Source organism: Artemia sp. Qi Xiang Cuo, chromosome 8 (assembly GCF_049724085.1).
Source record: "Artemia sp. Qi Xiang Cuo chromosome 8, ASM4972408v1, whole genome shotgun sequence".
Taxonomy (NCBI): Eukaryota; Metazoa; Arthropoda; class Branchiopoda; order Anostraca; family Artemiidae; genus Artemia; species Artemia sp. Qi Xiang Cuo.
In genome coordinates, this window is record NC_142801.1 from 29830268 (window position 1) to 29847565 (window position 17298).

The 17298-nt window shown below is 35.3% G+C and overlaps 1 protein-coding gene across 3 annotated transcripts in view; it reads left to right on the forward strand.

Annotated features, from left to right (window-relative positions):
• The first annotated feature begins 2713 nt into the window (after nt 1–2713).
• Nucleotides 2714–17298, forward strand: part of LOC148949316 (retinol dehydrogenase 14-like) — a 136752-nt gene continuing 122167 nt past the window's right edge. Inside the window, exons 1-2 of one of the 3 annotated variants that reach the window (XM_089093347.1) lie at nt 2714–2933; nt 14258–14412. In XM_089093347.1, the coding sequence (XP_088949473.1) occupies nt 2881–2933; nt 14258–14412 (208 nt within the window). In that variant the 5' untranslated portion in view covers nt 2714–2880. Of the gene's footprint in view, nt 2934–7475; nt 7703–9016; nt 9114–14257; nt 14413–17298 lie in introns of those variants that run through there. The other 2 variants (XM_089093349.1, XM_089093348.1) reach the window with 2 other exon arrangements.

The window sequence follows — 17298 nt, forward strand, 5'->3', positions numbered from 1 at the left end:
GCAAATAGCAGTTCCTTCGGGGTTGGGGTGGGGGATCAGAGCCCCTTGGGGTTGTGGGAAGGGGACCTCACAACACTGTTCAAATGGAACTTGTGTATTATAACGACCACAGAGTTTCACCCTCAAGTCCTCTTCTAAAATTATCTCTTAAAATGTCTCTAACTGTTTCACCGAAATAATTCCCTAAAATAATAATTTGTTCTGAAAAGATATAATAAAGCCTTAAAAAGTATTATAATGGGGGACTCAGAGGCATCGGGGCGCCGGGGGTCCTTTGGGGGTCCAGAGAACCTTTGATGTCCGGGGGCTTTCTTCGGGGTGGGGGGGGGGGGATCAGAGCCCTTTGGGGTTGTGGTAAGGGACCTCACAACACCGTTCAAATGGAACTTGTGTATTATAACGACCACAGAGTTTCACCCTCAAATCCTCCTCTAAAATCATCTTTCAAAATGTCTCTAACTGTTTCACCGAAATAATTCCCTAAAATAATAATTTATTCTGAAAAGATATAATAAAGCCTTAAAAAGTATTATAATGGAGGCTCAGGAGTCTTTGGGGCGCCGGGGACCTGTAGAATAGGACTACCAGAAAAACCTGTTTGGTACGGGGGCGTCGTAGAAGTATAAGGTTCTACCAGAAAAACCTGTTTGGTATGGGGGCGTCGTAGAAGTATAAGGTTCTACCAGAAAAACCTGTTTGGTACGGGGGCGTCGTAGAAGTATAAGGTAACACAGGAAGGAACATAAAGTCGTAGAAGTATAAGGCCATGTGAGAGGATACTCACTCTCTTTGAAAAGGTGTATACAAGGTCCAGAATAACACAGAAAGGAACATAAAGTCGTAGAATAGCATGGGAAGGAACATAAAGTCGTAGAGTATCATGGGAAGGAACATAAAGTCGTAGAATATAATGGGAAGGAACATAAAGTCGTAGAATATCATGGGAAGGAACAGAAAGTCGTAGAATATCATGGGAAGGAACATAAAGTCGTAGAAGTATAAGGTAACATACTACTTGTATTCATGTTAATGTGTGTTTGTAATTTGCTCCGTTGTAATTTTCCTACTTTCATATTTTTTGTGTGTATATGGCTCTTGGGCTTTTTGAAATACACGATCTATCTATCTATCTATCTATACCATTTAGTTTATAGTATTTCTGACGTGATAATATGTGCAAAATTTTTAAAGTGAGTATACATTCAAAGCACCCAAGAACTTCTTAACTGGAAAGGAATGAAGTTATTTTGGCGTCTGTGAAGTGTAAACAGGAATAAGGAGTTAATTTCATGCTAGGAAAAAATTTATATGAGTTACCTCACATTTATATACTTTCAAAGCACTCCAGAATTTCTTAATTCGACCAGAATAACTGATTTGTCACCCTATGACTTGAAACTTAAGAATAAAACGATTATGCCATGCGTAATATAAATATTTCAGAAGACATAGGAGTTGGAAAATTGTTGGCTGTTACTGAATTAAACGGAGTCTTTTATATACTGCAATGGAAACCAGTCACGAAAAACCTGTTTTTGACGAGTTAATTTAAGATACCGCTATAGGGTAATGCAATGTATAGCGTGGTTTTCATTGCGTATACGATATTCAAACTGTTGTTTTTTGGGGTTTAGGGGGGGGGAAAGGTACCTAGGTTAGGTTACGTAATAATATATACTATGCTTTACCCCCCACCTCCACCCCTAATGTGCAAATATATAGCCCGAATTTGTTTCTAAATTAGTATATATTCATCCTTTTTTATTTCATTAGCGCATTAACCAAACAAGCACTATATAAAAGAGTCCGCTTAGTACAGGAGTACCCTTTATAGTGTTGAATTTATAGGGTTTTTCTTTCTTTTGTGTATCTCTTTGTGGTTGTGTTAATAAAGCGTAACCTTTATTTTACAGCTTTTGTATTATAAAATGTAAGTAATTGCATTTGCACCGTCCCTTGCTGTTTTATTAGGCCTCGGAGCTGGGGGGGGGGGGGAATGGTAATGCAAATATTTTGGTTTGCAAAATTTCTTTATTACTTAGATAAATTGAATGATTGATTCATATCCTTTGGTTCAAACACCCGGAGCTGTTCCTATCACTTATCACACTTATTTGCCTTGTCACAATATTCCTAAAAAGAAAGGAAAAAGAAATCGAATTAGATAGAGGGATGGAAAGATTTTTTCAAACTCTCCTGTCACTTTTCAGGAAGTTCTGTTACTGACGCAGTGATTCCCTATAAATTCCGCATCATCACCGTCACTTTTTTTCTGTTTTGGCAAATAGCTTAATCTTATATTTGACCATTTTCTAAAGAAGGGAATAAGTATATCCAAGCTTAATAAAAAGGAGAAGCCACACTTAAAGCGCTAAATTATTTTCTGGCTTCTCAAATCGAAAAATAATACAAATGAGCTTGTGGGAATTCAAGCATTCCAATTTCTTTTAATGCTTCTAATGAAAGATGGATAGATTAATTTCAGATGCGCAAAATTAAAGCCACTTTTTAGTTTTCTCGTGTCGAAATATTACGTATTTAAAGATAAAATATGTTATAATTTGCAATGTGTAACCTAAACTAAACTAAGGAAAAATGTGAAACGTAGTTTCTTCCTGTTTTGGCTTCCTAATATTAATTTATTATCTGTTTTTATATTTTTTTTTTCTTGCGCTTCGTGAATTTCGATTGCTGATATTCTGAGGAAGACTCTCATAAGGATAATTCTGAGGAAGACTCTCATAAAGATAATTCTAATGCTCAATCTGTGTCGCGCAACTGAGAGGACGAATAACCAAAAATCTAATCCGTCTCTTAAAATCAAGATGGTGCCCAAACCTATTTTGTATTACGCGCCGATGGTACGTGGATCTCTGAAGTATGGCAGTGAGCGAATTGGCGAGAAGAAAAAGACAAAGGTATTTTTGGCAAAGGTAAATGCTGGATCACTTTTTAACTTACGGATTAGGAAACATAAGCCTTCTCCCTCCGCTACCCATTTTTTATCAGTTATTCCAGGCACCAGGCATGTAAGATGCTCTTATCTTCCTAGATGCTTTGGCTAATACACCTGTCACATAATTTGAGTGAATGTACAAAGTAAAGAATCCCCAGGATGGTAGAAAATTAAAATTGTTGGTTAAAATTTAATTGATAAATTTACTACGTATTGTAAAATAATAACTATAATTTTAAACAAGCAGATTACAGATTTCAAGACAGATGGCGTTACTTTATCTTTACTTATATTTACATCTTGGAACATTTGAGATCTTCAAACCTATTTTTATCGATGGATCTTGAGAAGTACTCAGCCTCACCAAGTCTCCAAATCAATTAATGAAAAAGATAGAGGTCTCATTGCTGTTTATATTCACCCTGTGTCGACGCAACTAGCATCAAATCTGTCCTTGTATATTGAACAGTGTCTGTTTAACGAACAGAAACGAAAATTCGATTCAAAATAAAACGCCAGTACAAGTTTAGATTAAATTCCCAAGGATCAAGATACGATCAGTCAGTCGGGTACCGAAAACAATCTGTAGGCAGTTTTTTTCTGGAAAAAAATAAACAAATCCTACTCCGCCTTACGGACCGCCTATGCCTCAGAGCCATGGTCACTGTCATCACTGTAGCTTCTAATATTATAATTGTGTTCCGAAGACTTATACTTATATTTTTCTGATTTTTTTTTCAACTGTGAAAAAAACCCTGGGCCTTGATTATTCTACTCTCAACATCTTCACTGCACAAACCCCCTTTACTAGTAATAATGCCTAGGCAAGTGCAGCTGTCCACTTGATAGATCTTCTCGTGACCCAGCATCACCTCTTCGCTTTCCACTAGGGGAGTCTCCCTCCCCTAGGAGATAGAGCCTGAAATGAGCAGAGATAGATAACAAATCAAATTTGAAACAAACAGAAACTAGTGTGAATGGATAATCAAAACCTAACACGGATATAAATTAAGATTAATAATAATTTGAACTTAAAAACAAAAATGATCACGAACAAGAGTTGGGCTACCATTCCCCTAATGCTCATGTAAAGAGTAGAGTATCATTTATGATTTTCTAAAAACGGTCTTAGAACAAAATAGCCTAGCGATCAAGTCTCCAAGAACAAAAATAATCTTTAAAATCAAGTAAATTCATGATATTCAATTTTCATTGATTCTTAGTGGTCAAGAGTAGTGGTAGTGGTCTTAGAAGCTTCATGATGATGCTATTTCTTCCAAAATTTCCAGAAGAGTTGGAATGATGCGAAGACTACAGCATTTCGTGAAAAAATAACTTATCATTTAATTATTCACAAATATATCCCTGATAGCTGTCTCATTTGGAGCGGGAATTTTACGGTAATTTCACAAGAGCACAAGCTCTCCAAAAAGCAGCAAGGATAATAAGTAAGTATGTTAAAGAAGTGAAGGATACGTGTGCTAGTTTAAGGTTTTGAATTTGCTTAACGTTTGTAACTACGTGATTAGTAAGCTGCGGTTTTCGTTTTTTAGTGAACAAACAATCTAGTCCCAAATAATTTTTTACCGTTCAAATAGTGCATTCCATGATTTGAGACTAGGTCTAGTGATAATTTGGCGTTTGAGCATAGGAGCAGTACACGGTCTGGGTTTGGCTTGAAGTTTCTGGGAGATTCTGTGTGGAATTCGTTACCTAGCAGGATCAGAGCGGCTGAGGATAATTTAAGTTTTGACAGAAAAGTAAAAGAGTATTTAGGAAAAGAGGGGTAATTGGGTTTTTGCTGTTAGGAATGATGGCTATTTCTATGGTTGATTTGGATTGTTCGATATGATAGAGAGTAGTAGGGGGAAAATGTGGTAGGGAGATAAGGTTCCAGGGAGGAATTTAGTGGGGTGGCAGAGAGGTGGTGGTGGTAAGGGAGCTGTAGTATGGGCGTGATATGGAAATGGTATTGCTGAAAGACTCTGTTTTTTTGGTGGTTTGTTCTTTTTTTTGTTTTTTTTAGTTATTATTGAAGAAACGGGCTAGCATCTTATGGTACAGGCTTGTGAAAAAGCCATTGGTTTCACAGGTGCAGCGTTTGTACTTAGCGTTTTTCTGTCTTTGAATAAAGAAACCTAAACCCAAATTCAGTTTCAAAATTACTAAGGACATCAAAATGAAAACTTTTTTCTCTCTAGACCTACATTAGGTCTATTCATACTTAAAAACTGCGATTTTCTGAAAATTTTCTTTTTTTCAAAATCGGGAAGTTTTTTGGGCAGTATCACATGATCATCAGTGTTGCTATGCTGAATTGTAAAAAAAATTAATAAGCTAAACTAATTAATTAGGTTTAATAACGCTTTCATCCGGATAAATCCAAACATTAAAAATATTCCAAGAGATAACTAACCCTTCAAAGGGTAGCCACACAGTCTATGTGGACAGATGAAGATCTAAAGATGTTTAGGTCATGTGTTTTAGCTCATTTTTTTTTTCTGCTGATTTTCCACCCACGTTTATTTTTTATATTTTGCACCCGCTACTATTACAAGCTCCATAACTGCATATGGGGTGGTTTTCATTAGTAATTGAAGTCCCAATTTTTCAAAATTTATAAAACAGCTAATGTGTAACTTACCACTTAACAAAATTAAACAATAAGATTTAATTTCGCTGTACTTGGTGATTCAATACTAAACCAGGACACATAGTCTTGTCAGTATTTTTGTCTCTGAATTTCATATCTCGCCTGACTTTTTTCACTTGATAGATATGCGTAAATATTGGTAAAAACTATGCATAATTGGACTTCACCCAAGCCAAGGGAGGGGACCCCCAACCCCTCCCTTGTATGGATCTAAGTATTCCTGGGTTGCTTTGACTAAAGCCTTTGAAGTCTCTCGGGGGATTTCGAAATTATTCTATTTAAAAAATTAAAAATGTAAATTTATTTTTTTGAAGATTGTGGTAGAACATGGTAACAAATGGGTTGGCAAGATTCTCCTAGACTAACTCTATGCAGAATATTACAGTGTTCTGGATAAAATGCGAGCAAAGTAAACTAATTTTCAAGGTTTGTACTGTTCAGGGTGCTAAAATAGTTTACGTAAATAATTTCTGAGACCACACTGGCTAATCATGATAAACAAATAATCGCGAAGAAAGGAAACGAGGACAATTAACAGCCAAAAGGTAGCTCTCAATAGAGACACTGGAGAAATTTTTATAAGTCCCATTTATGACAAAATTATTAATTCTGATCGTTTTTACATACATCCACAAAGTTATATTGTACAATCGAATAGAGTCTCCGATAACAGTCAAACTGGAAAGTGATCAGCCTTTAACAGTGCTTTACGCAAAATGAAATTCTGAAATGCCATTTAGACTTGTGTTTTTTATTCAGTTACCCTTTCACCGTTACTAGGAAAGGGTCGTCCAATTTTAGTTTGGTGTTTTTATTTTAAGGTTTGGTTTTTAAATTTTTATCAGTTTTATTCTGCACTGAGGACGGTCAAGCGGAGGTCTTGACCGAAATATTTGCATAATTTTTCAATTTTTTCACTGGCTGTTAATGATCATGTTATTTCTCTGTGGGAGCATGGAGGAGAGTCACTTAACTCCTTTTTAACTCATCTAAACTCTTTGGACTCTAACCTTCAGTTCACTTTAGAACTAGAACATAACCACAAACTTCCTTTCCTATATGTTTTAATTTTCAATGAGTCTCCTGGCCTTGAATTTTCTATTTATAGAAAGCCTACGCATAACGATAGGTATTTGTATTTGTCCTCCAACCACTCTCCCTGCATAAAAAGAGGAGTTGTTATTTCTTTGGTTGACCGAGTAATAAGAATATGCTCAGAGCCTCACATAGACTCAGAATTGAACTATATTAAGGACATTTTATTTTGCAATGGTTACCCTATAAAATTACTTGAGACCATTATAGACAGAAGACGAAAAAAGGCAGAGGGGAGTGCATCAGGTCCACAAGCTCCAACAGATACCGTCCCATTGGTGGATGATAAGAAACTTTTCACTGTTCTGCCCTACATTCCAAAATTGAGTGACAAATTGAAAAGAATCCTTAAAAAACATAAACTTAGCGTCGCCTTTAAAAATTCAAATATTACACAGAACTTTTTTAACAACGGCAAAGATAAAACCAGCCCCATTCTGGGTAGTGGTGTTTATAGAATTCCTTGTTCTTGTGGCTGTTTTTATGTTGGTAGAACCCAACATAAATTGGGGGAGAGGTTATCTGAGCACAAGTCCTCAATCGACAAGGCAATGACGTTACGCCAAAGGCCTGAGGTTTTTGATTCCGCCTTGGCGCAACATGTGTACGAGAATCCACACCATTTCATTTCGTTTGACGAGGCCTCTATCGTTGCCCCCGTTAAAGGTCTCACGCAAGTTTTCAGGGAGGCAGTTGAAATAAAAAAGCACATTCACCAAAAGGTAGCTCTCAATAGAGAGACTGGAGAAATTTTTCTAAGTCCCATTTATGACAAAATTATTAATTCTGATCGTTTTTACATACATCCACAAAGTTATATTGTGCAATCGAATAGAGTCTCCGATAACAATCAAACTGGAAAGCGATCAGCCTTTAAAAGTGCTTTACGCAAAATGAAATTCTGAAATGCCATTTAGACTTGTGTTTTTTATTCAGTTACCCTTTCACCGTTACTAGGAAAGGGTCGTCCAATTTTAGTTTGGTGTTTTTATTTTAAGGTTTGGTTTTTACATTTTTATCAGTTTTATTCTGCACTGAGGACGGTCAAGCGGAGGTCTTGACCGAAATATTTGCATAATTTTTCAATTTTTTCACTGGCTGTTAATTGTCCTCGTTTCCTTTCTTCGCGATTTTTTGTTTATAATAGTTTACGCATTAATGTTAAAAAGCCTAATTAGCTCAGACCAACAGCAAATGAAAGTGAAGGTACTGAGAAAAAAGGATAAGTGGATAGCTTCAGTCATTCAGCTAAAATCCCTAGCAAAGACGGTGAATGTAGCAAAAACGCAAAAAAAAGATTAGCCAAGGTACAGTATGGTCTTTGCATTTAAAAAAAATTTGGAAGAATAGGAAAACACGTCTGCGAACTAAGATAAGAAAATTGAAAGCTAAGATAATGTTCGCGGTCAAGCACGGCTCTGAAACGTGGGCGGTTGAAAAGGTCGGGAAATACACGTTGGGTGTTTTTCAAGAGGAATTGTTTAAGGATATACTTAGATCTCCATTATACTGACCATAAATCAAACAATAGGCTGTACAAAAAATGTGGCTCCTTCCAACTTTCTAGAGCTATAATGAAATAAAGATTTGAAGGGCTAGGCCACTTTTGGCCTATAAAAGTTTATATTAGAGATTGCAGGAATTTTGCTTTTGACCCTCCAAATAGGATTAAACGAACCAAATGAAGTGGGAAGGGGCCCATAAGAAAGGATTTAAAGGAAATTGGAGCTTCGTGGGAAGAAGTAAATAAAGCTCTAAGCAGATTGAAGGGGGACGGAGTGTTTACAGCTGCGTTGGCTTCAGATTGTTTGGTGTTGCAATGAGTTGTTAGTAGTAGCAGCAGTATTACCACAAATATTAGGAGTAAATATTTTGTGATAACCTGCTTAAACATCCACCACCGTATAAGGTTTTGAAACACACCTGTTAAAAACTGCAAAACAGAAGCTAAAAAAAACTGACAATATTTATTTCATCTTCGTTCTGACTTTCATTTCCCCTTTGGTAGTAGCAGTGTTAGCCTTGACGATTTTTAGCTCATATTCGTTCTGACTTTCATTTCCCCTTTCATTTAATATCAAATATTCATTTCAAGACGCCACCTAATTCTTTACCCTTTAAATGGTTGTACAAGGAAAACTGTTTGAGTTCTTTTCCTAATAATCATTTAAGTTTATTGATCATTTTTTTTTATTAAATATCTTGTTTCTATGACTCTTGTATTTTCCCCTAGTATGTCTCCAAGGTGAATAATTCCTCATAGTATAAGCTATAACAGTTGATTTTGAAGACTAATAGGATAAGACAAGCTATTAAGCCGGTTGCTTCTCAGGCTTCATTTAGTTTTCTAAGCCAAAGAAGATCCAGTTTATAAAAGGTTTTCAAGTGGAGAAGGGATATCGTGTCAGTGTAAGTAAACTTCATCTCTTTGGGTCAGTGCCAAAACCTCATTTGTGTGAATTAGGAAAAATTTCCTAATTTACACAATCAACTTAAAATACGCTGGTTTTCAATTGATATCCATGCAATCATTAAATTTTTATTTTAAGGTGGAAACTTGATTTTGTGAAGATGAGGTCAGAGTTTACTTCGCCTCTTAAAATAAATTAAATAAAAAAAACAAGTTTTTTTAACAGAAAGTAAGGAACGACGTTAAAACTTAAAACGAACAGAAATAATTCCGTATATGAAAGGGGCTGTCCCCTCCTCAACACCTCACTCTTTACGCTAAAGTTTTTATTGTTTAAAAAATAGAGTTGTGAGAAAGTCAAACTTTAGCGTAAAGAGTGAGGAGTTGAGGAGGGGACAGCCCCGTTCATATACGGAATAATTTCTGTTTGTTTTAAGTTTTAACGTCGTTCCTTACTTTCTGTTAAAAAAACTTGTTTTTTTAATTTAATTTGTGAATGATTTTGAATTAATGCAGGTTTTTATTTTGGCTCACCGTACATGAGTATTTAAAACAAAAGTTGTATATTAATTTTACTTTTATTTGATTAAATGGATTTCTTGAAAGTTGTTTAATTTTATTTACGAACGTTTTTATTAGGAATAAATATGCGTAACTTAAGAATTAACTTACGTAACGATCATCTATATTCATATATTTTTCATACGTATATTAGGGGGCTCGCCCCCCAAGGCAATACCTCGCTCTTTAAGCTAAAGTTCGAATTTCGTTCCAATTCTTTAAAAATGACCCCTTAATCACAAAGTCCGTTATTTAGAATAAATGGCTCTTCTGAAAATACTAAGAAATCTTTGGCTTAAAGAGCGAGGTATTGACTAGGGGATGAACACAATCATACACGTAATATTTTCTGTTCGTTTTAAGTTTTGATGTTCCTCCTTATTTTCAGTTGAAAAACTTGTTTTTTTATATTTAATTTCTGATCTTTTTTTAAAATAATGCTGGGAAATCCGGCACCCCCTTCATTGCAATGTCCATTCCTCCATGAAAAATTCCTTCATGGAAAGATCTTCCCAAATAACTCCTAACCCCACCATCTCCCGACGCCCAGAAAAAATCCCCTTTGAAAATATCTGGATAATTCCTAACAACCCATGCTGTAAGGTAAAATTGGGTAAAGTTAATAACTCTTAGCCAGCCTCCCGGGGACTTCGGGAGATTAAGTCATCCTAAAAGACATACTTATCCTATTTTCAACCATGCTGAACAAAATGGCTATCTCAAAATTTTGATCAGGTGACTTTGGGAAAAAAATAAGCGTGGACGGGGCCTAGTTGCCCTTCATTTTTTTTGGTCACTTAAAAAGGGCACTAGAACTTTTAATTTCTGTTCGAATGAGCCCTCCCACAATATTCCAGGACCACTGGGTCGATACAATCACCCCTGGGGAAAAAAACAACAACAAAAAAAACAAATAAACACGCATCCGTGATCTTTCTTCTGGCAAAAAATGCAAAATTCCACATTTTTATAGAAATGTGTTTGAAACCTCTACAGTAGGGTTCTCTGATACGCTGAATGTGATAGTGTGATTTTCATTAAGATTCTATAACTTTTAGAGGATCTTTCCCCCTTTTTTCGAAAATCAGCCAAATTTTCTCAGGCGCGTAACTTTTGATGGGTAGGACTGAACTTGATGAAATTTATATATTTGAAATCAGCATTAAAATCTGATTCTTTTGACGTATCGATTGGTGTCTAAAACCCGTTTTCGAGAGTTTCGGTTACCATTGAGCCGGGTCGCTCCTTACTTACAGTTCGTTACCACGAACTGTTTGAAACAACTTCAACAAGGTCCTTCAAGATTTAGATGAAATACTTAAAAGGTGTCATTCAAAGGAGAAAAAATTAAAAAACAGAAATTCTCAAGAAGTTCGTGGTAGCGAACTTTGAATAAGGAGCGACTCGGCTCAAGAGTAACCGAGGTTTCGAAAAAAGAATTTCGGTAATAATTGTTACACAAATTGGCTTTTCATGCTGATTCCAAAGATACAAAATTATTTAAGTTTAATGTTACCCATTAGAAGGTACGAGCCTCAGAAAATTCCTCTGATTTTCAAAAATGGGGCAAGTACCCCCAAAAACTTAAGCAATAATAGTGAAAGTACCACCATCAGATTAAGCATATCAGAGAATACTAATATTTTTTTTTTGCCAGAAGAAAGATCGCGAATGCATTTTTTTTTTTTTTTTATTCCACAGGGGTGATCGTATTGAACCAAAGGTCGTAGAAAATCCGGAGAGGGCTCATTCGAACGGAAATTAGAAGTTATAATGCTTTTCTAGTGCCCAAAAGATTAAAGAGCTACTATCCCCCCAGTTGTTAAAACAAGTTTATGTCGCAAAATATATTTAATTTGCGTTCAAATAATTGTTCAATTTTTTTTTGGTTCGCTAAAAAGGCGTTGATTTGATTTATCTACTAAGTTCAATTAAAACGATTTACTGGAATCTGTTTTGAAAACCAGTATTAAAAAAACCCACATATTTTAAGATATCTCATCTGGCCACTATAAACCATCAACAGATAAATAAAATTTCATAGTGGCTATTTTGTTCCGCTATTAACATGGCCACGATATTGTTCAATAGGGAGATTTTGTCGGCTATCCTTTCTTAAACGTAGCATATGTGACCCTTAGAACCTCCCTAGTAGGTCCCCAAGACGAATAGTATAAGCTACAATATTTGATTTTAAAAACTAACAGGATAAAACGGGCTATTAGGCTTGTTGCTTCCTTGACTGCTTTACTTAGTTTTCTTAACCGGAGAAAACCCAGTTTAAATTTTTTTTTTTTTAAGAACTGAAAAGTTGGGAATCCTCTATTGTAAGGAAACTTTATCCATTTGTGACTAGAGCAAAAGCTCACTCATGTGCATTATGACAAATTAAAGGTACGTGCTAAAAATTTGTTTGGCAAAAGCCTATGGTATACTATGAAATTTCCCAATTTCTTGTTGAAAGCAATTTTTCAAACATTTCTTGGCATATTTTGGAAGTTTAGGGTGCGAATAAGGATTGGAAGAAGGATTAAGTGACCTAGTAGATAACACCCATTTCTGTTACTAAAATATGACCAATAAATTGGATATGTCGCAAAATCAAATATAAGTTTCTATGACGTAGATGGCATTATATTGGCATAATAAGATGCAAGCTCCTTAGCGGAGTTCATACCACTTTTGCCAGCTGTCGTCACTGACGTCGTCTGAACCATGGCTATTTTAAAATGATAGACCTTGGAAAACACCAGTGAATTTCTGACTCTGCCATAAATAAAGCAAAGATTATTCTCTCGTGTAGGAGCTTTCATTGAACAATATGGTATTTTAATAGCAATCAAACTTTAAAAAAAGATAAAATTACATATTTCAGTCGATTATGAAAAAGAAACAGTCCTATTTTGATGTGTGGACAAACAGAGCAGTTGTAGACTAAATCATTCCTTGCAGAGCAGTGGCATATAGCTAAGGTTGGATTTTGGGTTGAAGGCACGAGGGACTAGATTGCAGGTTATCAAGACTCTTCTACTGACGTATGTCTTATTAAGCGTCTAAAAACTTGATTTTGCTTGGTAATTCATCAGAGACATCAAAGTAGCGTTAACTAAGTAAAGAACGATACGTCCCCCCCGTTTTCTCTCCTAGCCATATTGTATAGAAGGGAGATCGTACAAGCAAGGAAGAAACTCATTTGATCAGGAATCAAAATTTCTTTTTACGTTTCTTAAGAGCTGAAAGTGATTGGACGACAACTCTTCAATGTCTTCTTTTGCTTCCAGTCCCCTCTGTAACCCTTTGTGGCCTCAGATCCAAATTAAGAGACTGCTGTCAAACTCAGAATGATCGAAATGTGAAATTGAAATTAGTCTCTTGGGGGGACATGACCAGCTTTGTCACAAGAGCAAGGGTTTCCAATAATGCAATTGTATTATTTTTCCCTGGTATACTTTAGCAAAAAGAGGTTGGCATTTTGCATTTTATTACAATTAGAATCTTGCAAGAAAATTAAACAAGCGTGGTTGGAGGACAAATTGGGCCAAAATGCCCTTACCCGTCTCACCTCACTCTTACTGCCAAGTTTGAAGCACTTTATTTAAACCCTAATAATGCGAGCATTTTTAATCTCAATGCAACAATGAGACCTGCAGACTACCTCAGTACAAATGCAAAGCAACGAGCTAAGTCCTAACTTAATGCGAAAACCGAACCAGTTCCAAGGTGTGAAATATCCATGGGGCGGTGTAAGCACTATCTGAATTGTGAATCAGTTAAAAAATTAGCTAAACTCTAGCTTCAGACTGACTTGGTGTCAAAACAAGCTTGGCTCTGATTTATTATTAATCAGTTTTCCTTGATAGGGAGAGTTTGTTGGCCCCCCTAGCATGAAATTTGTATGAAAATGATGCACGCCAATTCTAGGGACCTTAGGACAAATCGTCATTTGCTTTTTTCACTAGGGGACCCCGCTACATTGCATGTACTGATTTTTTTTTTGAAATAAAGCTTTGTGTTCGGTTAAACTTTTTTTTTCGAAACTTAGTTGATTTTTAGCTGCATAGTGAGGAAATGAAACTGGCTTAAAAGTGCTTATTATTTTTTTTCTCGGAAATAATACACTTGTTTTTATTTTCATTATTATGAAATCAAATTGTTTTAAATTTCATTATATACAAAGTAAACAGTTTTGAATTGGAGAGAGTGAATTAAAAGTTTTGGAACTAAAAGATAGGTTATTTAATTACTAGTGAGATATTGAAATCTATATATTTTGAGTCTTTTCCAATAAAAAGTTTTAACTAAAAAGTTTAAAAGTTGAGAACGACTGGCTAGATTGATACCCAATCTATTGATCTGGACATAATAAGCGATTAACCCACTAAATTAAATCCTGTTTAATGTTTGCTCAGGCTAACCATGTTACGTACTGGAAATCTGAGCGTCATTTGATCTCTAAATAAGTAATGAATTCACTAAAAAAACTAAGCCGGCTAATTTTACTTGTTGCCAGCATATATTAATCTTCAAAGACGATCAAAATCAAGTTATTCGATAAACTTAAAGACTATGACTGTGTTTTCAGTTTCACCATGTGGACAGAATATATGACAGTGACAGGGGTTGCCTTACTAGCACTGCTTTTGGGCATTAAGATCTATCTAAGAGTCACAACTGGGATATGCAGGTCCCTTAAAAGGATGGATGGAAAAACCGTTATTATTACTGGTGCAAATTCAGGTTAGTAAACAATATTCTTCCACTCGATTGTATTGTAATCGTACATACAAAAGTATAATCTCCAAGACAATGGTACGTAAATCAAAATTTAGATTACGCAACAACTAAATAACACAGCATAACTTGTTTGGTAGTACGGAGCCAAGTGTTCAAATACAGCTGTAGCAACGCGCTACAGGGCCGACGCAAGGATCTTAGTCGTCAAAAGTGTTCTTTATCCAATGAAATAAATAAAACGGAAAATAAAGACAGCTTAAAGCTAAAGAAAAGCTTAGTCGGCCGATTGAAAAAAGCCACACTTGGCGTTTAAGTCTCAAACACGCAGCTCAAACAAAGTAAAAATTTCTGTGATAGACCAGATCAGCGAACCTTGAATGTCTTCTTATTTTCAACACCTTAAAAAAATATTTATTAAAAAGTTTGTTACAAGAAACTGTAAATAAGGAATGACGTTTACCAATAATAACAGAAACTCTATAAAGGAATTTTGTATCCATAACTGTGAAATTTCGTACTCATTTGTTTTAGTTTTTCACCAGGAGGGAATGTATCAATCCATGTTGATTTTACGTGACGACACTGCACTTTTTTCTCTAGATGTGACAACTTAGGTTGTTGAGAAGTTTTACTTCAGAATATAATTTTGTTCATTCAATTTGTGTAAACTCTAATACCCTTCCGTTCGAAAGTTGTTTAGATCCATCGGCCTTAAATTCTATCTTCTTCAACATGATAGAAATACTTTAAATTTAAAGAATCAACCTATCTCGTCCATTTTAACTGTTTTAGTTTGTACGGTAAAACTGTGTAAAATTAATTGAGTGGTCTTACCATAATATGTAAAGCTCGGATAACAAACGGACTAAACGACAAAAAAGTACAAGCCGACACATACTTTACTAGAAATCTTAAAAAAAAAAAATTAATTTCCCCGGTTTTGTCCCTGATTCAGTTTGAATGAAACTTTTATCATCAGAAAGTGTGAATTTTGTTTTTTGACTAACCGGAGCAGGATTTTCTTTTTAAAGTTCAGGAAAGGGCAATCCTTAAAAATATTCTAGTATGCCTGAAAAATCAGTTCAAAAGAATTATCATTTGAGCACTCTTGCCACGCTTGGAGTTCCCTGTGGTACCGCCTGCTTTGATTGATACATACATGAATAAATAAATACTAAATCAAAGAGTATGCGTAACCTAAAGGAGTGGGAACTAGAGCCAGTGCCGACAAAAAACTATCAACGCCATATATCATTCGGCGACACTTGGTATATTTTCTGTGTAATAATAAGAATAATTAATTTAATTAGTGTAGATGGTTAAATTAGAGTAGTAATAAATATCTGATCTCAGTTCATGACAGAAAAATTATTACAGAGCTTAAAAGATACCAAGTGTGTCCATACACAAGATGGCATTGGTAGCCTTTTTTGTCGACCCTAGCGCCAGTTACCAGTCTTGTAAATTACACATGCTCTTTGTCCCAAATTAAATACTTAAGTCAAACTTAAAACGAACAAGAATTAATACAAACAAGAATTTTGCTACTGTCACCCCCCCCCCCCTAACCGTAAAAGTTCTAAGGCCTATTGTGCCATTTGCACCTTACTGAAATAAAATGTATTTATTTTATTTAGAACGGTAGAACTGAATTTTTAATCAGCAGAAGAATTGAATCTCATCAATTCTTATAATAAATACCTTTTTGTTATATTATAAAACTGAAAAGTAAAAAAATTAAGCTAAATGAAATCTTGAATTAATGAGATTCCCAGGAATTAATATAATTATATATTAAACATTCAGTCTAGTTTTACTAGTTCCTTCCACTCATCTTGATTATTATAACGATTTATTTTTAATTGTTCGTCAATGTTTTGAAAAATCAAAGCCCATTATTCAAAATATATAGAGTTTTCAATAAAACGCAAATGACGTAATAGCCCGTAAAACTTCGATGGTTAAGGGAAGTGGGTTGTAGCCAAACACCTTATTGTAGTAGTTTTGTTCTTTTTAGGTTTGACTGGAGAATTCAATTTAGTTTCATTGTTTCGGAATTTAATTATTCATATATAAGTAGAGTGCTAAGTACCATTTTGCTTGAGGCCCTAGGAATTACCATGCTATTTGCTTGAGGCCCTATGAATTCCCATACTATTTGCTTGATGCTCTACACCTTTTCAAAGAGAGTCAGTACTCCCTCACACAGTTTCACGTGCACATTGCAAAAAGCATGCAAAACCTATAAAGTGATTAAACACGTTTTGAAACTACATGCTATTTGCTTGAGGCCATAGGAATTCCCATACTATTTGCTTGATGCTCTACACCTTTTCAAAAAGAGTCAGTACTCCCTCACACAGTTTCAAGTGCACATTGCAAAAATCATGCAAAACCTATGAAGTGATTAAAGAAGTTTTGAAACTACATGCTATTTGCTTGAGGCCATAGGAATTCCCATACTATTTGCTTGATGCTCTACACCTTTTCAAAAAGAGTCAGTACTCCCTCACACAGTTTCACGTGCACATTGCAAAAAGCATGCAAAACCTATAAAGTGATTAAACACGTTTTGAAACTACATGCTATTTGCTTGCATTATGTTCCCTTGGTACCTTTCCAAGCAAAGTGGTCAAACCCGTTTTGAAACTATAGTTGAGATTGTATAGTGCATGCAGAAAACACTAGTTTAGAAATTTAGGACTTTTTCCTCATGAGAAAGACGGAGTTAAAGAATGATTTACTCCTCTCTCTCTCTCTATTCCACTCAATTTATTGTTGTTGGTAGCTCAGTTTCATTGTGGCAGTGAGAGTGTCAACACATGAAAAAATGTTCCATACATTTCCGCTAAGCATGTACACACTGGGCAACTGGTCATCATGTGAGAA